We start from the raw sequence: 25218 nt of genomic DNA, 5'->3' as shown, positions 1-25218 counted from the left end.
TCTTGGACAAAAAAAAACCAACCAGTTATGTCTACTTGGGGTTCAGTAACACATAATGGCTTTAAAATAAGAATATAAAATAAAAACTAAGTGAGCCATCCGGGGACAAAGTTTTCCAAACTTTTTAGATTTTTCCAATATTTTTTACTAGCCAGATATTTCCTAGGTAATTGTTTCGATAAGTAAGATGATCAACACAGAAGCTGATTTATTTTTTATTTTTTTCTGGAACTACTGGGTATATTAAATACTGAAATCGTTATAGACCTTAAATGATTATTCCGTTACTCAAGTTAATCGGAACGTTGTTGCATCTTCGTGGGAAGTGTTTCCATTCTTCGCCGTGATTAATAAGCATGTCCGTATGTTTAAAGAAAAAAAGAACCATTTCTGGATGTTCATTGAGAAGTCATCTCATTTCCTCCTGTAAGACGCAGCTGGTAAAATCCCAGAGCGTGCCAATCACCCCCCCCCCCCCTTTAAGATGAAGGTATTAATTTTATGCCATTTGTGCCATGGGATTCCACAGATCCGATCTACAGAACCCCCCCAACCAACAATCTTTTTTTTTTTCATCTCTCCTGCTTCAAAGACGCAGCCATCTGGAAGGTCTTCGGGTTTCTTTTAAGCTCAATCAAGACCATCTTCTTCTGGTTGCGGGATAAAAACTCACAGATTTAATCTTCTATATTACGGCTGATGAGAGTACTGACGTGTGATAACGTAGGCATATGGTGCGCTGTTAGGAACAGTTGGCAAATATCAACTTGTCACTCTATGGCGCAGATAAATACGATGTATCAGCAGGTATCTACAATGTACGTTTCTTTATGTAAGCCTTCAAAAATATAAGGGCATCCATCTTCTTTCGGGGGATTCCTTTAACTGCTCTAAAGTGGACCTGTCACCTAAGAATAATGCCAAAACTTTACATGAGTCATAGAAAACTAGAACCTGCCGGCAGATTGGCCCCCGTTGGCCCCCCGGTCTAGTCGCCCGTGTCTCTAATCTTTATCAGTCGTTGGTCTCGTCTCAGATTCGGAAGCCGTATAACGATCCCATGCGGGTTTAAGTTCCCTTGCTGTAGGTCGGAGCCGACATTTTTTTTTGTGTCCATCTCTCTGGTTGTATCTTTCTCAGAATCCAAGGAATTGGGAACTTTTAGGATTTATGGGGGATGTGAACATGAAATGTTGTGGGTTCTTTAGTGGCCTTTGAGGGTCAACAATAGCCCCCAAACCTTACGATGTATCGCTTTAATACGGTTTCATTGTAGCTCTTGGGATTTGTTATTCATAGTTGCATTCTTGTTACACAAAAGACTCCAGATCCTTGAGTTCTAGAGTTCAGTTTCCTTGAAACCAGATGCATCTTGTCTCGCGTAGAATTTCGGGGGGTTTATGGTTCCGGGGAAGTATTTATTGCATAACAGCTGTTAAGTGACTGATGTTTCACAACCTCGCAGCCATTAACAACTAGATTATTATTATTATTATTATCCTTTATTTATATAGCGCCAACAGTTTACGCAGCGCTTAATACAATACATAAATTCAAGGGATATGACAAGACAAGAATTGACAGACTAAGACAAACCGATACATTTGGTGGAGAGAGCCCTGCTCGCAAGCTTACAATCTAGAGGGAAATGGGGTGACAAACATAAGGCGTAGAGAAAGGGTGAGAGGTATTGTGGGGGTTGTATCGATGACAAGGAAGTTCTGGCAGCTAAGATGGCGCGGCTTCTCTGAAGAAGTGGGTTTTTAGATGTTTCTTGAATGTTGGGAGGGAGGGAGAATGCTGAAGGTTCCTTGGGAGAAGATTCCAGAGATATGGGGCAGCTCGAGTGAAATCTTGTAGACGGGAAAAGGAAGAGGTGATGAGTGAGGAGGAGAGCCTTAGCCCATGGGAGGAACGTAGGGATCGAGTAGGAGAGTATTTGCTAATGAGGTCAGAAATGTACGGAGGAGCAGTATTATGGATGGCCTTATATGTCAGATACATATTAATCATCTTACAAGTCTAATTGCGCTGATCAATCAAAAGTGCGAATTACCTTCTTATCTCCATCCAATTGCCAGCAGCGTCATTCTTCAGGTAGAGGAAGATAAGGCAAAGGGAACCGGCGCGTGCGGCTGATAGGTGACGATATGAGCTTCAATGATCATCAAACAAACACCATTAATATGTGTCAGAAACGTGGCATTCCCTGCCGCTTCAGCCTGGCACGTTCCGCAAAGACTTGGAAGCCTTGTGTTAGATAAACATAAGTGTCTTACGTGCCACTGCACTGAAGGCTTCATATCTAATAATTATTGGCATTAGGGTTTTGTCATTTCTCACCTGCTACGTCCTACTTGCCTGTCGACTGCCAGATGGGTGAGTAGCAAATTGGCGGGTTATAGCCTGCCATACTACAAAGGGACTCTGCTGTGCCCGATAATGCCCCCAGTACTGCCCTATACCCCCCAACATCCTCTTCTATAATCTGCAATACCCATCAATGACACTCTGCAGTATTATCCTTCCCCTAATGTCATTTATTTATTATTTTATACACATCATCGGGGGTTTTAGGGCTGGAGAACCCTGCGATCCCCTCATAACCATGAAACATTCTGAGCACCTAGAAAAGGGGACCATCGGGAGGAGAGAGGGGCTTCAGGGACACGTTGGAGGCCATGCTGCATCCTACACGACATGATCCAGTTTGTTATTTGCTGTTGATACTTTGTATTTCTTGTATCAAGAACATTTTAACAAACCTACCCGACTTGGTCAAAGACAAGCGATTGAAAAGCCTTTTGACGGGGTCCTAATGGAAGCCTCCAAATAGCTACCCCACCCGTGGCTAGATTAGGAAAGCAATTAATGTCTAATTATTTCTAAACGGCTGCTTGTTTTCTGATTACATGGGATTAATCCAGAGACCTCATCAAGGGGACCAATAAATAAAGGAACGGCCGCTGGCGCGCTCTCCGCTTCCTCCGCGAGCCGCCTTTTGTGTCCCTGACATCTGGCCGTTACAAAGTTTCAACTGCAAATTCCGCTTCTCCGTTGTGTGATGTGAAACATCTCGTACTTTCGCTGCCGCAAGTGACTTGCTTTTGTGCAGCGAGGTGGGAGACCGTTAAAGCGATCTGATACGCGTTATCACCGTATTGTTGTTTTTTGTATAAAAGGGGTAATTTTAGTTTTATTTGCAGGAACAGTTACATGAAAGGAGCCACTAAAATGTTGCATGGTCTTGCCAATAAAACTTAGCAGGGAAACCTTATGCGGACCCTCGGGGAGCGAGGGGAGACATGATAGGGACGTTCCAATATGCCAGGAGATGAAATAAAGAATGACAATGGACAAAGGGATTCAAAATGGACAGAATAGACGGGCCACTTGGTTCTTTTCTGCCATTGAGACACTTTGGGTTCGGTTCGGTTCGATAAAACGTGCCTATTTAAATTTAGCTGGTCCCCAACCCCCTGGGACCCCTGTCCTGCCCTGCGCCCCTCTTTCCTCCCCTGCAGTGTATGGATTCTATGGATTCAGTGCAGTGGTTATCATAGATTAGCCCATAGAACGCCGAGCACGCAGGTGTCCTGCTCCTGACTCGCCATCTTAAAGCCCAAGTAGTTGGCGGATTTACGCAATGTCCTGTTTTGGGTGAAATCTCTTCATTAGTTGGGTTTTTGGATGGAGATCAGGGGGTATTTTGTAAACGTCTCTGTCTTCATTTCCCTTCCATTTCGGAGGATTCTGTGCGGAGATTTATTACTGTTCTGCCCGGCTGGTGTCAGGATAACCTTTCCATCGATGTTTTCTTATGGATTATCCAAAACAAATACAATGAAACGCTGAAGCTCCTTCTTCTAGGAATAGAATTCAGGCAGAAGTAGACCAACCACCCAACGGCGTGTGGCTGGGTGGCCTGTCAAGGTCTTTGGATAGCCAGCGAGTTCATTCAATTAGCCAAGACTTTGCCAGCCTTATTAAAAATGATTTTGCCAGAAATGTAAATCCAGATATCGATTGGGTCATCGGGGCTTCGTCGGTTCTGGGTGGCTTTATTGTGATTTAGCGATAATGTATATTACAGTAACCCATTTCTTCTGTATATCTGGTGAAAGGCCTTTAAAGTCTGTGCCGCATTTGTTTTACTGGACGTAGCACGTGCTGATGTGCTTTAAAATATCCGTTTTTGGCTTTTTGTTGCCAACGCCTGGCATTTCTGATGCTGTGTAAAGCCCCGTAAGAGTCATTGTTAATCCCAGGCTGGCGGCCGTCGATAGCTGAAGCCTTCATGTACTTTGTGCGGAGAGAGTCATGCGCAGGAGGCAGGCGGTGGCGTGCGCAGCCGGGCGTGTGAGTCACGGACGCACTTAGTGCCTCGGCTGAGAGTCTGACGCCCTAGGAGGGCGTAGGATTATAGATCCCTGTCAATGTTTTAGCTTCAAAGTGCTGTCAGATGATACGTCTCAAACCCCGCCGTTCTCCGCAGGAACATTTCAGCGTTTTGGAGACGGCCGCGGAGTTCGGCGTCTCTGTTTACGACGCATTCAGATCGAACGAAACCTCTTTATCAAGTTCAGCTAATTATATGACTTTGTTTCCAACTCGGATCCCGCGGGCTCTGGGTTAATACGGAATGCGATGTTTGGAGTTCATTCTGTATCTGATTCCTGCCATACGAGGGTTGATATGAATCAGAAAGAAGACTAATAGTTAGAAACTTTGTTACCAGTCGGTGGTTGACTTCATTCCATCAGTAACCGTTCTTTCTGCGCTGAAATAATCGATAATAAACGCCGATTGTGCGATTCGCGTATTACGCTCCCCTTAAACTAATTCAAAATGTTGCACTTAACAGAAGCCGGAATAGATTTGTACATTTTGGGGCTTTTTGGTTCTTTTGCTCCGTTTTAGAGGACTTGTTCATTGCTTCTCATCGTCGTCTCCAACACCAGGTCTTCTTGGACCAAATGTAGACAGAACGGTCCAATCCGCAAACTTTCATATGTATTTAAAATCCGGCAATTTTTAATGCTTTTTTATTTTCATTAACCCCGTGTTTAAGACGTAATGCATCAGCTGCGCCCCTTCTTAATTTTTTTTTTTTCTGTATTTTTGGTAAAAGGTGCCGAAATCTGATGAAATCATTTATATGCGTGATGCGTTCAGTGCCGGCTGAGGTTAAATATGTTATAATAAATAAAATTAAAACCGTTGGACCGTTAAAAAAAACCCGTTAACACGGCGCGTAGGAAGCTTTCCACGCTCCGGTGATTCATGTAAATTATATTTTGGTGACCGGTCCTTTACTTGGTAAGTAAGAGCTAAAGACTTCTGCAACATTTTACTGATACTTTGTAACAAGGAGCCAAAGCATTGAGGTGGGAGTTTCGCTATGGAGGGACTGCCTGTTTCCCACCCCTTCCAAACCAAATAAGCAGGTGAAACATAGAAACCCAGAATCTGCCGACAGATCGGCCCCCGTTCGGCCCCCGTTTTCACGCAGGGCTCGCTTGTTGGAACGAAGCTGCTGTCCGTGGTGCTGAATGATTGTATCGTCTCTGATGGGGCAGTCTTTTCACTTTGAGACCTAATCTACCCTGCCCCAGTGTAAAGGGGGCGCTCGCTAACCCACCCACCAATCACATTGCAGCTTCCCGTACGCCCTGGGGCATCAAAGACGCTCCTCAGAAAGGCGGATGACTCCCCGTCTCCACGAAACAAAGAATCGGCCGTAAATAAACATCTGTTTTAAAGATATTGGCAAATTCTCTCCATTCTAGAGAATTTCCATTCTGACCCAAATTGTCCCTTTTCTGCAATTGTTGACCCTTTCAGTGCCAGAGTCCTCCAAAGCACCCCCCTCCTCCTGCATTAAAGTGTCCATAACGATCTTATTACACTTTCCATTTTCATGAGACCACCTACTCTGAGACCCCCATTTAAAAAAGGCCACCCACCCTATGCGAGGGACCATCTTCTTACCCCTCCTGCGAGTCGCGGTGGTTGTTACGAACGTGGAAGTGACAGTTCCTAGTTCTTACCTGTTTGCAAACAATCAGATAAATTGTGGCATTGTGCGTCGCGTCTGACAGCTGGATGTGTCCCCGGAGACCCCCGTGACATTCTGCGGTTGGAGCTTTGTTACCCCCTCACCTTGTTTATCCCTTGTCATCGCTGAATTCCAGGTAAATCGCTCCGAGATAATCACGCTGCCTGTGAGTGATGGCGCCTCTAGGCCATTAACCTCATTAGTGCCGGGTGGATAAGCTTCCCGCGGAGTAAAGTGTCACAACCGAGCCGAAATTCTAAAGTATGACGGCCCGTCAGGCTGTCTCTCTGTAGCGACACTCGTTCCTGTCTTCTTTGAACTTTTCAGGATAATAAGGGGGGGGGGGGCCCGCCGTACCTATACGTTAATTAATATAACGACAATGTAGTAAGTTTTTAACCATTAGAGGCAAAATATCCGAAAATATTCCACAAATAATTATAAATTCATCAGAATATTTAAATAAAATTTGTTAAAAAGATTATGGAAACAACTCTTATTTTTAGTATTTATTATTCTTATTTCAATTTTTATAAAATTTTTTGGACAGCATGTTTTCAGAGCAAATGGTTATTTTAGCTCAATGATACTGTATCCGTGGAAAAGCAGAGTTTCCATGAAACTCCAAAAACTGCAGGATAAAATCCACGATGGGAACCATTTCCAGATAGGAATTTATTTACGTTTTCCAAACTGGGACGTTGGAGGAAATTTTACCTGAAACGTCTTGGGATTTCTCTGTGAATCCTTCGTCCCCGGATACATCGTGTAACGGTACTTTTTTGATCGTATTCCGTAGGGTTCCGGACATCCCGACCGATACGTTTTCAGAATTCTAAGTAACATTCAAAAAGTTTTTTTTGCGCGCAAATTGTAATGTTTCAAAAAAAACCCCTAGAATAATTTGGTAAAAGTTCCTTAAATTCTCCGCAGCAATCGTTGGATAAAACTCCATGGCAGGAAGGAAAAACGTCAAACCTTTTTCTTTCCAATAGCGAGAAGCTTTAATGATTTCTTGCTTCGGTAACATTCGCGACGCTCTGTGCCGGTTACGGGGGAGTCTGGCCGGTTACGAGTTCATTTTAATTGGGTCCCAAGGCTTCCAATATTAATGGCCTCAACGAAGCAGTAATAATTTGACTTTCGATACGATTTTAAGCCGTGAATAACACCTGCAAGCCTGTCGCTCTATTCCGGCTAGGTATGCAGGGGTCACTGATCGTTCTGGTATTTCTCCATAGTTTCCGGGGGCGGGGGATGGGTCAGACCCCGCGTCTCTATGATTTCCATGGGCAGCGGGTCGACGGTGTCTATGGTTATAAAAAAAAAAAAATACAAAAAAATCATTGCTGCAATATCTTGGCTTTTAAGATGACGAGTGCAACGCTATGTGTGTAGATCCTATACTCTTCTAGAGATCTGACTAAACAGAGATCTATAAAGTGGGATCGCTAGATCTCTGTGTCCTCCTGGGATCTGCTCTAGAGAACTGATCGCTATACTCTACGAGAGATCTCCGAGGGATCTATAAAGTGAGATCGCTAGATCTCTGTGTCCTCCTGGGATCTGCTCTAGAAAACTGATCGCTATACTCTACGAGAGATCTCCGAGGGATCTATAAAGTGGGATCACTAGATCTCTGGGTCCTCCTGGGATCTGTACAATGAATCCCGCTTCTGGTTTAAAATGTTTTTAGGGCTGTTCTAAACAAATACCCGTGAATAATGTTTATTTTTTTAAAGCCTTGCTATTCCTTTTAATAAAAAAAACGTATAATTTCTTATATAGAATGTCTTTCCTGAAAGAGGACTCGTTAATTGCCAAACCGCACGCTCCCTGGCACTTAGAGGGCCAGTTAACCTTTTACTGGCGCACCTCATAGCAGAAGAGCGAATGGCGTTAAATCTGATTCGAGTCACGGAACCGATACTTTCTGGGTCAGAACCGGGCCGCCGCCGGTCGGAAGGGCCTGTGCCCGCCTGAGCAGGGCCGTAGCGCACATCCGAATGCACTCTGTTTTTGGACTCCCCCTGACGCCCTCTCCGGGGGTTGGTTTTTCTCTTGCAGCCTCCCGGCGTTTCTCAGACGTGCCCACGAACATGGAGCCCGCCGGCCACCTGAATACCCTAGGTACCCTGCCTGTGTCTGCTGGCTCGCTGCCTGTGCGTTGTGTGGCTCTGTTGTCACGGTGTGCGTCTCCGTTTGTGTTCCGGTCGATGTCGTTCTCTGTCCGAGACCCCGGCGCAGGCTGAACGAAGTCTTTTGCATTATGTAATTGACTAAATAAGGAGAAAGCGAGAAAAAAAAAAATCTAAATATTGCAGTTTCCAGGGTAACCTCTTCTCGTGCGGAATGAAAATAACATCTGGTCACTTTAACGCTTCGGGTGCCGGGCTGTGTGCTTTGTCCTCGGTGCTGAAAGGCTTTGCGTTTGCTGTGTCCGTGGTCCGTGCTTCAGGGCTGGTTCTGTGGCTGTCACTATAATGTGTGTTTGCCATGTGGATGAGTTTGTCTTTCTCGTCGTCGGCTTGGAAGTAATATCTTTGATTAAAATATTTCGGAAAAATCCATATTTTTAATCTGCTTCCCACGAAATGTGATTTTTTATTTTTTATGTTGTATTCGTGTTGTGCCTTGTTTTTCGTAAGAGGAAAATGTTATTTCGTAAGATACAAAAAAGACTGGATAGAACGTTAGATTAGAACGCAAATTATGATCCAAGTTACTTTAATAATTATAAATTTAAAAAAATCCCAGCGGCCTAGGGCATTTCCCACAAAGGCTATGCCAGACCCCGGGGGGTTAACGGCCACTTTGGCTATTGGGTAAGGTGGTCCCGGATGAAGAACCACCTTGTGGCCCTTCTTTATCTGCTTTGGTCTCGTCCCAACTCAATCATTTTCTCTTCTAGAATTCCACATTTTGTTTAAAGTTTCCATTCCTTCCTGCGTCCCCTCCGAGAAAACCCTTTCCCGATGCGACGTCCCAACCGACGTCCAAACGAATCAGCCGCGGAAACTGAAACGTTTCTCGTGTCTCTCATAGCGTACGCTTTTCATGCTTTCTAAAATAAAATAAAAAAATTTAGTGCAGAACACATTAGTTCAGCGGGTTTCCATGGCAACCTCTGTTCATTAAAAGTACACTGCTCCTTTCTGTCGCACATTAAAAAAAAAATGGCTTCATCCGCTGCCAACATAAACTGTGCCTTTCAGATACGTTTCTTCCCGTATTTGTGGTTTTCTTTTGCCAAAAGTATAATTTTTTAAAGAAACGTGTGTGTGTGTGTGTGTGCGTGTCATTGTCTGTATTCCACGTCTGTGGCTCTGCCTACGTATAAGTTGCTGATAGAACCTTTCTGTAATAAATGTGATTTTTGGTCAAAGCGGGTAGAGTTTCTTTCCAGGTGCCGTACACCCGACGGTGAGTTTTCTGTGTTGTAAATGAAGCTCTCGTTACGAAGTATCTGTTACTGTTTGTGTGAAACGAATCGGGGCTACTGCCGTGTCCACCATTCTCCGTGCCACGTACTGGTCTGTCGGTTTCCAATGTATTTTACCGGTCTGTATGGTCATGTGATGTACTGGTTGGCATGGTTGTTGGTGCGATCCACTTTTTCTTCATGCTGATAATATGGTTCTGATCAGTTTGGTAAGTAACCGTTTTAAAGACGAAGCTGTTTCTTCTTGGCCAATATCTGGTTCCGATGGGAATTGGACTATAAATGAGCGCTGGCAGGACGTCCAATAACCTAACCATTTGTCCAGGACTTGCAGCAAAAATCATGGCTTACGCTTTTTCTCCCCAGAACCGCTTGTTTATGTGTAACATTCCGAACTCTCAGGGGCCGATTGGATATCTTTGTTATAATGTTACAATGTATCAGAGATTATTTCGACCTTAATCCCTTAATTCCGATGATGGCTTCCTGTTCCTTAGTAATGAGTTACATGTCTCTTATCATAAAAGATTCTCATCCAAATCATTTTATTCTGCGTTAATCATGGTTATCCCACTGATAGATTAATATATTAACAAAACATATTTTCTATATAAAATAATAAGAATGAAGCTTCCTCCAATTACCCGTAACCCTTCCCCTTGAAGCCAGGATTAAGGAGGCCATTGTGTCGAGATGCCATCTTGGAAAAATGCGTATAACTCTTGGCCTTTTCTCCTTCTCGCCAGGTCACTATGGGAAGGACATTTATCGAAGCGGAGGCCCCGACATCCACAATTTCATCTCTTCTGGCTTTGTCACCTTGGGACGGGGACACCTGAAGGGTACAGTACAAAATGTTTATTTTTATTTTCACACATTTGGCTGTTTCTGTGCTCATATGTAATGGATTTCACTGTGTCACGTGCTGAATATCTCTTTCATCCTGTCTGGAGTTAGAAAATTCTGTGTCCCTTTTTTGGGGGGGATATCTCTAGTTTTGCCTTTTATGTGTATGTCAAGCCTGTTCTACGCTTAACGTTTTCAGTTCAGTCCGAAATGTAGATAGCGAAATGCGTTTAAAGGCCTTTTTTGGAGATTGTGGTCTTCAGTGGTCTCCCTACAGACTTCGAGGTGCGATGGGTTTTGTGGCAATGCAAATCCCATGGGTAGGTGGTAGGATTGGGTTGACTAATGCTCTCTCCAATGTGGTGCTCCCCAAATATTTTGGTGAATGCCTAATAACGTTATTTTTGGTAATTTTGCTTGTTTATTGCCTTGTTGGGTTTTTTATGTATCTTCTAAAGGCTTATTTACAGAGACGCTCGTTTAGAGTAATGTGCCGCGTAGGCCTACAGACTGTGGTGACGGTGTGCGCAGAATCTACAATTAAAATGGTTTGGTAGGGGAAAGGCGAATATTCACTAAAAATGCCTGTGTCCCTTTTTTGGGGGGGATATCTCTAGTTTTGCCTTTTATGTGTATGTCAAGCCTGTTCTACGCTTAACGTTTTCAGTTCAGTCCGAAATGTAGATAGCGAAATGCGTTTAAAGGCCTTTTTTGGAGATTGTGGTCTTCAGTGGTCTCCCTACAGACTTCGAGGTGCGATGGGTTTTGTGGCAATGCAAATCCCATGGGTAGGTGGTAGGATTGGGTTGACTAATGCTCTCTCCAATGTGGTGCTCCCCAAATATTTTGGTGAATGCCTAATAACGTTATTTTTGGTAATTTTGCTTGTTTATTGCCTTGTTGGGTTTTTTATGTATCTTCTAAAGGCTTATTTACAGAGACGCTCGTTTAGAGTAATGTGCCGCGTAGGCCTACAGACTGTGGTGACAGTGTGCGCAGAATCTACAATTAAAATGGTTTGGTAGGGGAAAGGCGAATATTCACTAAAAATGCCTGTCAGTGATTGCTTTATGATTACTGAACGCTCGCCATAGGTAATCGTGCAGCCATGATGGATAGCATGTGCACGAGATGTGGCTGCCATCGATCAGTTTTGGTTTTTAATGTCGCTTAATGCAATGAGACACTCTGATATGATGTAACAATTCGAAGTATGGCTGATACATTTTGAGTGAGTGGAACGGTGGGGTTAGGACTCTTCTATAATATCAAAATTTCAATGATAAAAATTGTCACATTTATGTTTATAAAGACCCCCCCCCGACACATAGTCTGGAACCGATGATTCTTTGAACAGGCTGGATTTTGTCTTTTTGACAGATTGATGGATTTAATCATTTTATATTATTGTTGTTGTTATTTTCATGATAAGTTAAACCTCTTCAAGAGTCTTTAGCAGTTTGACGTTCCATTAGTGACCCTTCTATGCACAAGATGCAAAGCCGTGTTCCATTGATCCCTTCTTCAAGCATAACATTGATAAAGGGATACATTGTACCGTCTGAAGGCAGGGAGTGCGCCCAAGTCTTGTTCTAAGAGCATGGTGGCCAGCAGGGCATGACTGGTGATGGCAAGACAGCTCTGGCGCTTTAAGGCCAGCAGGACACGATGAAGTAAGCGCAGCCAATGGCTGGATATACGCGGCCACACACTCTGGTTTTATACTTGCATTATTCCTTAATTTAGCTGTTACGGCAGACGATCTTCGTCTGCCCAATGGAGAAGTTTCCATTATAGGGCCAGATATGTTCTCCGGCTCAATTATTGAGCAAACAATAGAGTCTTCAACAAATGAGATAGTCGAGACTGTGGGTCCACCTCCGACAACCACTTCCCTTATTGCCGGCCAAGTCGTTTTCAACATTATTTTATCTGACTTTCCGCAGAAGATAATCTGAAATTAAGAAGTTTGTTATCTGAGTTTCTCAGACACACACTTTGCAACAACCGATGAGATTTTTATCTGGTGAAAGCCTTGGTCCTCGTCCTCTTCCCTTTCTTAATTAAATTCAGGCTTCCACCTGCAGCTCCGCAGATTGGCATCCTTCTCTGAATGTGTAATTTGGAGAAAGAATTGTCGGAGAGGATAAAAAGAAATATCGTAGAAATGCGTTGAGGTAATGAGTGGCTTTGTAAGCTCTCGGAGAAAGAGGAACGACGTGCTTTGTAAAGAGAAGATACAATTGATCCATACATTGTGCTATTGAATGCATAAATCAGAAGTTTGTATAAATGAGTGAATGCTTCGGGACTCGGACGTTTTACTCACCTATTTAGGCGTTTTTACATCTCCGCTGACAATATTAAGACACAAACCGCAAATATAAATGTAAACTTTTCTAGATTTTTTTTTAAATATGCTTTTTGGTGAATTTGATTAAACAAACATGTAAGCTCTATAGCTGAAGCTAGCTTCTTTGTCCGGCACCTCCTACCGTTTTAGTGTCGTATAAAGACCAGCATCCAGATGTTGATAAATTCATCTTTATGGGATTGAAGAACTTGTGGTGTGTGCATACTTCATCCTCTAAAAGTTCTGGAGGGATCCCAAAGGGTTCAGCACCCCCATTGTCTTTGATAATATCTGTGGAGATAGACTGGTGGCTTGTTTTTAGATGACGAATCATACGGCACGTCTGTCCCAGATGGCTGATCAGAGTTCCCACAGTGCTTACACCGTGCAGATCGTCGTCACTGCCTCTTTAACTAGAATTAGATGAGAATTGGTTGTGTTTGCACGTGAAGTATAAATAATGTATGGCGAGATATACAGTCCTGCAATAACTGATGTTATATAGTTATATTTAGGAATTGTAATGGACTATCCACTTAATTGTCTTCGTGTTTCGAATTCATTCCCCGCACTTAATCTAAAACAGCATGGACTCCCGTAAAGGCTTATGTTTAATTCACGCGTGGCTGAAAGATGTTTACGACACACATGTGCCGTGCAGAGAGCTCACGGGCAAATAATCTTATGTATTACAGCTGGATGATAAAAAAAATAAATGCTAACATTGTGTGCTTTTTCCAGTGTAATGCTTTTATATATCGTCACTTTGCTTCTTTCCAAAGCAGAATGTCCATAATCATTTATAAAGGCAAAACAGCCCCAAAATAAACATTTAGCTTATTAATAAAAATAGTAATAATAATTTATTATTATTAATAATAATAATAATAGTATTTTCTTTACAGCCAAGATTGTGATAATCCTAATCTGACATAAAAAGATATATATGGAGGTTAAGGATCTGTGTTTTTTAATCATTATTGTGAAAACTGAATATAAGAAATAAAAAAAATAAAAAATTTAATTTTTTTGTCAATCCGTGTCGGAGTTATAAAAAAGGTTGACTTTTACTTCCCATGAGATCTTCCCAAATAAAAATCAACCAGGTGGATAATGACCGTAATATTCATTATGTAAATAATATACATTATGTTAATATTCCTTATACCGACGTGTTTGCCTTTAACTTAGCATCGCGTCGGGGAAAATGCTTGCATCTGGGAGCCCAATCTGAGAGAGTTTGACCTTTCCATCCTGCTTAGATAACCGAGATCCATTAAACTCATAATCTCAATTACACAAGATATACAATCGATAGAAGCCAATCTAGGATGGAGCAATTTGCAATATTGACACTATTTTCGGGGGCCCAATGCTTCTTCTTATTCTGTGCGCATGACGCTGTAACATACAATGTTACATTGAACAATCGCAATCATATTCCGCAGTTTCTGGACGAATCATCCTTTTGTCTGCACCGATTTCTCGTAATGTTAATTTTTTTTCCAAGCGAGACTGAAATTTAAATGGATCTTTCAAGGTGTTTCTGCGCCTGCCGCTTAGAATCAGACACAGCCCTCATCCTTTTTTCATTACACAATAACCACAAACAAAACAATATGCAAATGCAATTTTGCTGTTATTTGTAAAAGAGAAAAAACCATACAATGAGCCCCCAGAGCTCCACACGTTTCTGTGCGGACAATATTGAGATGGAGTGATATTTCTGCGAGGATCTTTAATGGAACTCTGTCGTTTGTCAAGGTAATGAGTTTTAGCTTTCGAATAGAACAAAACTGAATCTACCGGGGCAAAATATTGGTTTATGGGGCTCCCGAAGTCCATTCATAAGTCTTTTTATTTAGAGGACTGAAGCTCAGCTTGAGACCTCTGAGGTCCCAAAAGGTTTATATGACTGCATCTTTTTCTTTGATGCCCCAATGAAAGGTACCATCTTCGGCTAAAGACCCCATCCTATCAACAAGCTTATTTCTATTTTCCATACTGAGCTGTTTGGAACGATAGTGGAGAATGATTAGTTAGCCCTTGATGTCCACCCTAAACAGACTGAGTTTTCCTTAAGCCGGCCAAAATCATATTCCACTCCTTTCAACCCAGATGATGCACCAAGCTTTCAAGGGCCTTTCAATGGTGCACTGATAACATTGAGAACGATGTCAGTTGGGTCACATGTTCCCATAAATCCATCAAAACAGCAGGTTCCAAGCTCACATTGCTCTGTAGAACCAATAAAACATCATGCTCCAAGATCACATTCTCCTGTAGGTCCCCGATCACTGTAGGTTCCAAGGTTGCATCTTGCCAAAGGTCCACAAAAGCTGCCAGTTCCAAGGTCACATCATCCCGTAGGTCCACAAAATCTAGACTGCTCCAGATTCCAAGGTCATAACCTATGATTCCCTGCATTTCAGGAGATATTCATCTAAATTTGAATCTGTAATGTTTGTTAAAACCTTTACCCGGCCTGTAGGTCCTTTTATGTCCCAGTGGAGAAAATGTGGGAACTTCACTAATACATAACTGATAACAGGGTGGAATTGGTTCGTAAAAGACATTTTTTTTGTATTTACGAATGCAGTAGATACACATTCTGTGTAATTTACTAAAACTCGCTGCCGGCCCCCACGAAAGGGGTTGCATTAAAGTGCAGCGTGGCTGTGTCTGCCATAAATAATCTATAAATCACCGAAAATCGAATTGGTAGCAGAATGAATTGACACCCTCTGAAAGCTGACATTTAATATTTAGTCTCCAATTAATATGTCTGGAACGTACGAGGCGCGTTTCACTGTCTGGTACACGCTCATACGATCAATGTAACCCTTTCTGTGGGTCGGAAGTGGGTGATCGCTGACACTTGGTGAACCCGGTCCCTGCCAAATGAGAAGCTGACCCAATTACGATGTAATTTAACAGTTGTCTGATTGGATCAGTGTGATCTATCTGGAAAACAGATCAACGTTCCAAGTATTGAATATCCTTGAAACATTTTTGGGGTTGACCAATAACTGTATCCACGTTGGGCCAGCTTCGTTGCATATGATGTTGCCCGGATTCTTTACGTTTCATAGCAGCCAATTAGCTTTTGTTACATTTTAACAATTAAAATGTGTCGGCAAATGAATATCCGACATTAATACGTCTCCGGTCCTCATCCAGAGCTGACCTTGTGGTAAGAATTATTTTATAGGAATCTATAGAGGTTTGTTTTGTACGGCGCTGTGGAATGCGTTGGCATTTTTTAAATCAATAAATAATTATAATGATGTATGACTTGACTCTCGCTGTACTTTGTGTTTGCTAAGTGACTGATCCAAGACTTTTTTCCAAGAAAAGGGACCTGGATCAAAATCTGGATGTTGATGTTGCAGTAAAGGGTTGAATGTAAGCTGTTTGGGTTGCTTGCATGAGCCTTTGGCAAAATGGCACCCGTGTGGCATGAATGAACTGTCAGGGAGAGCCCTGACGATGACCGGATGAAATCGGAATACAGTTCCTTATGTTAGATAAACCACGGCTCTGTTTCCCAAGTTCTGCATGTTTTGTATGTTTCGTATGTTTCGGGAGATACTTTGTAACCGGAGCGATTACGATGAAGCCGCTTGCTATCGGGCGTCCTGCGATGGTCCATCCTGCTCCTGCTGGAAGCCATTTTTAAAAGGCACCTTACAGCTGATCGCCGGCTGTATCTGAATTTACAATTCCTCTCCCGGAAATTTTTATTGAGTTCTCGCAGTTTTGCACATAAAAAATACTCCATAAAAATAAACAGGTTTCAATAAAACCAAATCTTCGGCACTTCATTTCAGCTCAATATTTGGAAATTAAATCATTGTCTTGAAGATGATATCAGATGTTGATTAATGACTCTGCTGCCGGAAAATCATAATTTTTATATGGGTTTTAATGGTAATAGTGTCGTTATTGGGATTTTTGTTGGTATTGTATCTTGTTTTTATTTTTATACTTCCATTCTTCGCACTTTTCTCTGTTCTCTGCTACCTGCATTTGCCTCCCCGTTATTGTTAAAAATATCACCAACATATTCTGCAGCGCAGTATCCAGGACAGGACATGTCACACATACAGAAGTCATGTTTTAATGTCTGATAAAGGGCCGGCAGATGTGTTTGAGACGCAGAACGTTGTCAATGATCCCGGCCGGAGGAAATAACCTCTTTGTTGTTTGTGATGGAGAGAATCGGATGTAATGGGGAAGCTCGGCGATGGCTGCCGTTTTATTATATGAACCCAGACAGGTTATTTATCGAGAAGGCATACATTTTTGTCATTGGAAATAAGGTAAAGCTGGCAAAATCCATGCTAAAGGCAAGTTCTGAAACCCTGCTTCTAGGGCAGGACTCGAGGGTTTATGAAACAGTCCCTAAGTATTTCAGCAATATAACAAATGTTTTTCTATTTTTTTTATTACATTATTTCCACATTTTCATTACATTTTATATCCCTTTGTTCTATTATTCAGTATCTTCCCATGAATGTTGTTTTTTTCTCATGGACATTTTTTCATCAATTTGCCGTGTTATGAAACATAGAGACAGTCTTCGCTCCTCAAGGTCATCTTCTGCGTGACATCTCTAATTAAATATTCATTTAGTAAATGCCAAAGCTCTGCTGTCTTGGGCTAAATGGGCTTTCCTTTTGTAGTAACCCTTTTGTATCAGAGATGCTGTAGCCCCCCATCACGATATTCTTGTCTAAACGTTGGGATAGTGGTAACGTTGGGATAGTGGTAACGTTGGGATAGTGGTAACGTTGGGATAGTGGTAATTATGTAACGTTGGGATAGTGGTAACGTTGGGATAGTGGTAATTATGTAACGTTGGGATAGTGGTAACGTTGGGATAGTGGTAACGTTGGGATAGTGGTAACGTTGGGATAGTGGTAATTATGTAACGTTGGGATAGTGGTAACGTTGGGATAGTGGTAATTATGTAACGTTGGGATAGTGGTAACGTTGGGATAGTGGTAACGTTGGGATAGTGGTAATTATGTAACGTTGGGATAGTGGTAACGTTGGGATAGTGGTAACGTTGGGATAGTGGTAATTATGTAACGTTGGGATAGTGGTAACGTTGGGATAGTGGTAACGTTGGGATAGTGGTAATTATGTAACGTTGGGATAGTGGTAACGTTGGGATAGTGGTAACGTTGGGATAGTGGTAACGTTGGGATAGTGGTAACGTTGGGATAGTGGTAATTATGTAACGTTGGGATAGTGGTAACGTTGGGATAGTGGTAACGTTGGGATAGTGGTAACGTTGGGATAGTGGTAATTATGTAACATTGGGATAGCGGTGGGGTTGCCACCTTTTGCAGAGTAAATTCCTGGACGCTCGCTGAGATTTTGCGCCTGGCGGGTAATCGAGGATGTGGTAAGATTTTACCGGTGACAACTAAAATGTCTGGTTTAGTAGAGAGGAAGGAGGGGAGAGAGAATGAAGAAAAGGAGAGAAGAGCAGAATCCTTCCGGCTGATCCATACGTGTTATTCACAAGTGTGACACCGCGCATGGACGGTGTGTCTCAGATCCTGGGGTCCCTATTCTACTTGGTATCCCTAATACAGCTGTACGGCCCCTCGCTCAGAATATGGCGTCTTGGCACATGGAAGAGCCACCGGTTTGTGATCTGATAAAGAGCTTTGACCTGCAGTCTGCAGAACGGACAGGAACCTCGGCAACCATGTTTATCAGATACGAGAAGAGATGGAGAAAGTGACAGAGAGACTGCTGGGGGGGATTACAATGACCTGGGGGCTACAGCAGTTCTGGTGCAAAGTTGTAAATGTGGAGCAGTCACTATGGAAACCGTTGGAATGTGGCTGCTTCTGCGGAACCAGTTTGTAGCAAAACTGTCCCTTTTATACATATCACCCCTATCACGGTTCTCTTTGTCTCATCGCGCAGCCGCAGGGCAGAACCGGTGCCAGGCTGCAGGTGAAGCCCCCTGCCCATCGCTGCCGGGAGCCGCTCCGCACCCCACAATAAATGATTCCCTCGTACCCCACTGAGTAAACGCCGTGAAGAGCTGGAACCCTTGTTCTGTAGCATCTGTTTAGCATGAACACGGCACTCACGCAGAAAAGCCTCTCCCGCTGAACCTCTCCTACTAAACGGAGCGGCCACGAAAGAGAGCGCACTCCCGTAACGATATGTTTATGCACGGAGCGTCGCGATGCCCAAACCCGAGAGCGCATTAGCGTTAGAAACGGTCCGCCTGCCGCAGCGGGACACAGATGGCCCCTCGCCAGATGCCGTTTTTGGAGGTCGCGGTTAACCCAGCGGTGGGAGCCAAGAAAACTTTGACACAATAAATCATTTTAGTTACACGTTGTGCTGAGCGCAGAGCGGCTCCATCCCGGAACAAATTGAGCATAATCACAGAAGGCGACATTTATATTAGTCTTGCCAATGAGGATAGGATTTATTGCCGAGAGCAGCCGTCGCCATTAAAAGAGACCGCTTCCTTCCCGGCGGCACATTCTTACACGGCCGGTGGGGCAGAACACGGGGTACGCGACTGCCCACCCTGCGGCCCCTATGCATCCTCAAGGGTATTACGTCAGCAGGTGTTGTACCCTATAGGATCCCCCTCTTCCCATAATCCAGTCTATATGTTCATGTGTCCGGGGGGGTCAGAAATGGGGGGGTCGGAGGGGGGGTGACGTGGTCCTGCCATGGCCGTTGAGCCTCGTTTTTCTGTGGTAGGATTATCCCGGAGTGACGCATGCCCTCGCATAAAACATTGACATAGAGAGCTCAGCCATGTGGCAAATTTAAAAAAAGGACGGTTTTGTTAAAAGTCCGATATGGAATTCGTTAATTCATAAAACTGCGCTGAAAACTCGGGGGAAATAAATGGTTTTAGCAGAAACCTTGTTAAGCTGCTTGGCGGATAATAGACATTTTTGAAGGATCTTTTGGTTGTATTTTCAGTTCGGCTGAAAGATAGAATAATCCTTTTTAAACTTTAAAACAAACGCTGTGCAGATTTTTACATGAACTGTTCATCCGCGGACGCCGTTTGCTGTAAATCCGGAAGCTTTTACAGGGAAGCGCTCGGCCATTAAACGTTTTCCAAATAACATCAGCCGCTGCATTACATGACCCTAGAAGTGGAGAAGATTTAAAACCGAGTGTGTGAATGCCTTCTCCTGAGCTGACCTGCCCGTGAGTGTGCACTCCCTGTGCCTTTCCCGTGAGTGTGTGTTCCCTGTGCCTTTCCCGTGAGTGTGCATTCCCTGTGCCTTTCCTGTGAGTGTGCGCTCCCTGTGCATTTCCCGTGAGTGTGCGCTCCCTGTGCCTTTCCCGTGAGTGTGCGCTCCCTGTGCCTTTCCCGTGAGTGTGCGCTCCCTGTGCCTTTCCCCGTGAGTGCGCGTTCCCTGTGCCTTTCCCCGTGAGTGCGCGTTCCCTGTGCCTTTCCCGTGAGTGTGCGCTCCCTGTGCCTTTCCCGTGAGTGTGCGCTCCCTGTGCCTTTCCCCGTGAGTGCGCATTGCCTTTCCTGTGAGTGTGCACTCCCTGTGCCTTTCCCGTGAGTGTGCGCTCCCTGTGCCTTTCCCCATGAGTGCGCGTTCCCTGTGCCTTTCCCATGAGTGTGTGCTCCCTGTGCCTTTCCCCATGAGTGTGCGTTCCCTGTGCCTTTCCCCGTGAGTGCGCGTTCCCTGTGCCTTTCCCTTTAGTGTGCGTGTTCCCTTGTGCTGGCCTTTCCCATGAGTGTGCCGGCTTGCCTGTGAGTTGGCCTGCCTGTGAGTGTGAGTTACTGGTGCGTGTGACTGCTGGGCAGAGTGTACTCAGAGACTTCATTCAGTGACGGAGGAATTGATTATCGCTGCAGGACCGTGACTTTATTTCGGGGAGAAGAGGCGCAGAGCTTTTAGCGATGGAGCAGCCCGGCTCCCGCCGCAGTAATGATCTGGTTGAGAAAACAAGCAGCTTAATTAAAAAGAAGGAAAAGGTTATTTGAAGGCGGGGGGGTCGCTACTTTACAACCCAAATCCGCTGTAAGAACAAAGTACCTCGATACCCGCTAACCATGCGTGGCCAGGAGCTCCGGGCTGCGATGTCCCTATAGATACCGCTCTACGTGTAACGTACACAATCCTTCTAAACATTTTATCACCCGCATTAATAATTCAGAAATACTGCCCCCCCTCCCCCGTATCAATACCCCATATAGATCTATTCCGCTTGCCCGGGGGCAGCCGTTACATCGTATCGACCTCCGAGGAGAACAGTAAATGCCGCAGAAACCCATAAATATTTCCACATCGCTTACGAAACAATGTAACAAAGATAGAAAGAGACACAAAATAACCGGCCAATCAGAAAGAAGGGTCCGGGAGCGTGTGATAAAAGGGCTTTGGAACGCTCCCCTTCTCCAATAACGTTAAAAAAGACGGCACGGGGGCCGATTAACGTGACGGGTCGACAAGTTCCTGCCACGCATTTGTGATCGCTGAGCCCGAAAGGCATAAAAAAAACCAAAATGCTTTTTCATTTTTCTTTTAACGAAACACCGTTAACCCTTCGCATTCCAGAGTGGTGTTCGCCCCCCCCCTAGTGTCGATGGAACAGATTCCCGGTTTAGTAGGTCGGTGCTTAAGATGATTCCGCCGGCCGACGCACAGTGTGAGCTGATCTAAAGGGTGTTATAACACCTATAATTGGCCAAAAGGAGCTGAATGTCCCAATTACAGACCTCGTTATACAATCTGCCCAAAACTCTACATTATACGACCAAAGGGGCTCACGTTAGACATTTTTTTTTGTTCTAAAATTCTGGCTTTTTAGTTAGACTTTTGATAATTATAACCTTTCATTAGAGCTTCTGAAACGTACTTAAGACGAGTACTCTAGTAAGTTACGTTCATGTGAGCGCCATTGGGGGGGGACCTCTGTCTGTAGATATCCCGGCAATTAATTCTTTGCAGCTTTTCAGGTGGAATGACTTATAACAAAGTTACTCTGGTGAAAACCAGCCACTGCACCATTAAACCCAAGCAACGGGGGGGGGGGGGGGGCAATAGATCTACTTTCACAAATTATTTATGGAATAAATAACAAATCACCTAGGTTAGGATACACGTGCAAGCAGCGTGACACAATGGGCTGGTTAGTTTTGTCCTGAAATAAGCATTTCCAGGGCTGGTAGGTAAATCTATGTGGAGATGGTGGTAGATAAATGGCAGAGCTTCCCAGCAGAAGGGGTAGAGGCTAATACAGTAAGGGGTTTAACATGCATGGGTTAAGCGATTAGATGGGCCGACGGGGCCAACTTTCAAAAAGTTGTGTACAAGACCCTTTATTCGCAGTTTGATCCAAATACACGGAGGGGACTTTGTTGCTTTCCAAACACTTTAAAGCTGCAAATAGTTTTTTTTTAGCAATTATCCCGGAGAAGATAATTATCCGCTCAGATGCCGCTCCTTCCCAGCGATAAACTAAGAGGCAAGGTGACCCGACGCGGTAATCCACCGTGAAGATTACGAGACGCCAAACGAGCTCGACTTATTGATGTCTTCTACAAAATCAAAGCGAAGCTCTATACGCGGAGGCCGTCTGTCAGCTCTGCGCTCCCAGATCGCTGCTTGGGATTTCATATTATTATTATTTATTGATTTGTGTAGCGCCATCATAGTCTGCAGCGCTGTACAAAGGGTATAGGTGTGGATACAGTTTATTCTACAGTCAACACGGCTCCCGAGACGAATCAATGATCCTCGGATTACCGTCCACTAAATATCGTTACATTAGTAATTCTTCTCCATGCTGACAAAATGTTCTTTGCAAACATTAGATTTTATTTTTAATGGATTTTTTTATAGATATTATAGCTACATAAAGTAAATATTTTTTTATAGTAATTAAAAGACTAGGAAAAATAAACATTTTTGAAGATGACTTTGGCTTACGTTTGCATGAGTTAGTTAGTTAGTTAATTTATGGAATCTTCCGTGACGGAGAGTGTTCTTATCACCATAGAAACCAATGGAATGATCCATACATTTGTTGCTATAGTGATCCGAATGCCATGTCTTCAGCAGATTTTTTTTTTCCAACCAAAGTGGGTTTTTTAATGTTTTTTTGTTTTTTGTTTTTTTTTTAAATGGTTTTTTTTTTGTTGTTTTTTTTTTAAATATCTAGAAAAATTCCCCCCAAAACATCAGGCAGGTCAAGCGGATTTCCTAAGATTTGGTAATTAGTATCTGCTTGGCTTTTTTTAATATTTTTTTTGTTAAAGGCTAACAATCTCCCTCTCCCTGCCTACAAATGAAGGCCGGATATTCCGATCGTAACATTCTAACCGTAAACGTTCTAATTGTTAAGCCGCGAAAGCCTTGGATTAATCGGGAGTTAACGCTTGGCTTTAACCTCCGCGTTTCGAGCCAGATCGTGTCTTAATCGTCTCACCGTGGTCCGGGAATTTCATTAGACCCTCTCTCGGTAATAATACATGAGGCTTTTCTTCAAGGTTATCGAGGGCTGACGATTAGCTGTTCCTGGGCTGGGATTCCTAAATACGACGCTGAGTCACCAGGAGGAGCTTCAAGGTTCCTTTAGACTTATTAGAAAAATTTAATATTTCAGGTCATCCAAAGTAACTGATTAAATGGAAATTAAAGGTATTGAGTCTCATGTCTTCCGGCTCAGAATCAATTACATTCCAATATATATATATATATATATATAAATTTTTTTATTATTATTATTTTAATATTAACCCTTTTAGTGTCGGGCATTCCCATTGATACATAGAGATTCAGCACTCCGAAATGAGATCTTTTCCTTATTATTTTCTGTCTTTTATCCCCCGTTTAATGTGCCATAACTGATTTTCAAAAAGAAAGATATAAATGTAAAGCGTCAAGCGAGAAAATAAAAGGGTGGAATTAAAAAAGCTTTCATTTTCCTCTGCTTGCCGAGTCCTATAATCTATTCCGTAAATGATATTAATTTCCATGGGAATGACATGACTCACAATATGTTGAGCATGGAAGATAATGTGGCCGATTTGCATAATTATTGTTGAGACAGACTATCTTTGCGGGAGGAAAAAGTCCAAGATCTTTAGCTCTCCGTGGCTTATCGTTAAGCGCGTACAGAGAGACGTCGCGCCGAGGGTTTCCCGGTTGTTATCTCGGCAGATAGCCTCGGAAAGTTGTCAATGGATTGATGGAATACGGAGATAGACCTCTGTACTTAACAGGAACGAGAGTGGGGATCGGAAAATGGCTTTATGATTGGGATTCCGGGGCACATAACAGCAGAAGAGCTCTGTTTCTGCCACATCCGGGGGCAATTAACCCGCCCAACGCAGAGCTGCACAATGGTCATCCAATGGGGTTGGGCAGCGATGGTTAAAAACATTTATATTTAAATGTAGCATTTTATAGTTTCTACCTTTTTTAATCATAAAAATGTCATCATTATGTGATAAGAAGAAATCAATTTGAGCAGAACAATTGTTTCCGGGCCTGGTGCCAACCAGGTCTTTATATGTACGCCAAGTCTAGAACCTCCTAGAACAGGAGCAAGGATCCTAAACATAATGGATACGTTGTTCTAGCAGAGATTGAAATGTAAGATGTATACATGGCTTGGACTTCCCCATCCTCTGCCATTGTCTCGATTGAATTTCACTGTATTTTTTTGATTGTAAGCTCTTGGGGGCAGAGTTTATTGTTGTTCTTCTCATGATGGCCCTGCTATATTACCCCAATTACCTGCTGGGCCATCACGAGAAGAACACATCACAAATGAATCATTAAGCAGAAAAGTCTGTGTTTTTCAGAGCGCCTTCCGGGAATATAAAGATCTATGAATAATTCTGATAACTGGCAGCAGAAACAGAGCAGAGATGGACAGGTTTCATTGATGTCAAAATTATTCTCTAATGTGCCGGCCAAGAACCGAATGCAATTGTGGTAACAGATAAATTGCTAGTTTGTCGGAACGCTGAAAATTATATGTATGATTTGATTCAGTCGTACAAAGTGAAACGCGTACAATTCCATTAAGAAGAGGGAGGGTGACAAACATCCAGGGAGACGGGTCATTAACGCAAAACGCAAGTGAAAGATGACCGTTAAAGTGCGGGTCATTTGTTTTAAAAAGTGGTCTGGAGATACTGAGGAGAGAGAATGGATAAAGAAGCGAAAGCTCCCTTTTAAATCCCAGAGTTCCAATGGTAGAAGTGGTCAGAATAGCTGTGGCCGGTGGCTCCCCAAGAGCTCAACGTGTCCCATGGCTTGGTGGGTTTGAAGACTTGAAATTGAGAAATGTCATAATCTTCATCAGATGGTCAGTTCTGTAGTTCGTATGGATTTTAGTGCAGGGCTGGGCAAGGTTAATGTAGTTTAGCTTGTGAAGGATACATCCACAGCCCCAGCTCTTATACGGCCTGTACTGATAGAAGCTGGATGTAAAGCAGTTGTGGCTTTCAGGCTCCTGGGATTCATGAGATATTCCAAGGATTCCTAG

General features: G+C 43.3%; 1 protein-coding gene across 1 annotated transcript in view; it reads left to right on the top strand.

Moving 5' to 3' along the window:
* The window catches only part of LOC149281926 (protein shisa-6-like), a 63303-nt gene that overhangs the window by 14055 nt on the left and 24030 nt on the right, over positions 1-25218 (top strand). The window contains exon 3 of the mRNA XM_089498828.1: positions 10241-10342. Within this exon, the coding sequence (XP_089354954.1) occupies positions 10241-10342 (102 nt within the window). The remainder of the gene's footprint in view (positions 1-10240; positions 10343-25218) is intronic.

The sequence above is a fragment of the Sceloporus occidentalis genome, unplaced genomic scaffold (genome assembly GCF_023333645.1).
Source record: "Sceloporus occidentalis isolate IW3139 unplaced genomic scaffold, rSceOcc1.0.p SCAF_126, whole genome shotgun sequence".
Classification (NCBI taxonomy): Eukaryota; Metazoa; Chordata; class Lepidosauria; order Squamata; family Phrynosomatidae; genus Sceloporus; species Sceloporus occidentalis.
The sequence above is the reverse complement of the archived record's forward strand: the minus strand, read 5'-3'. Positions and strand labels throughout refer to the sequence as shown.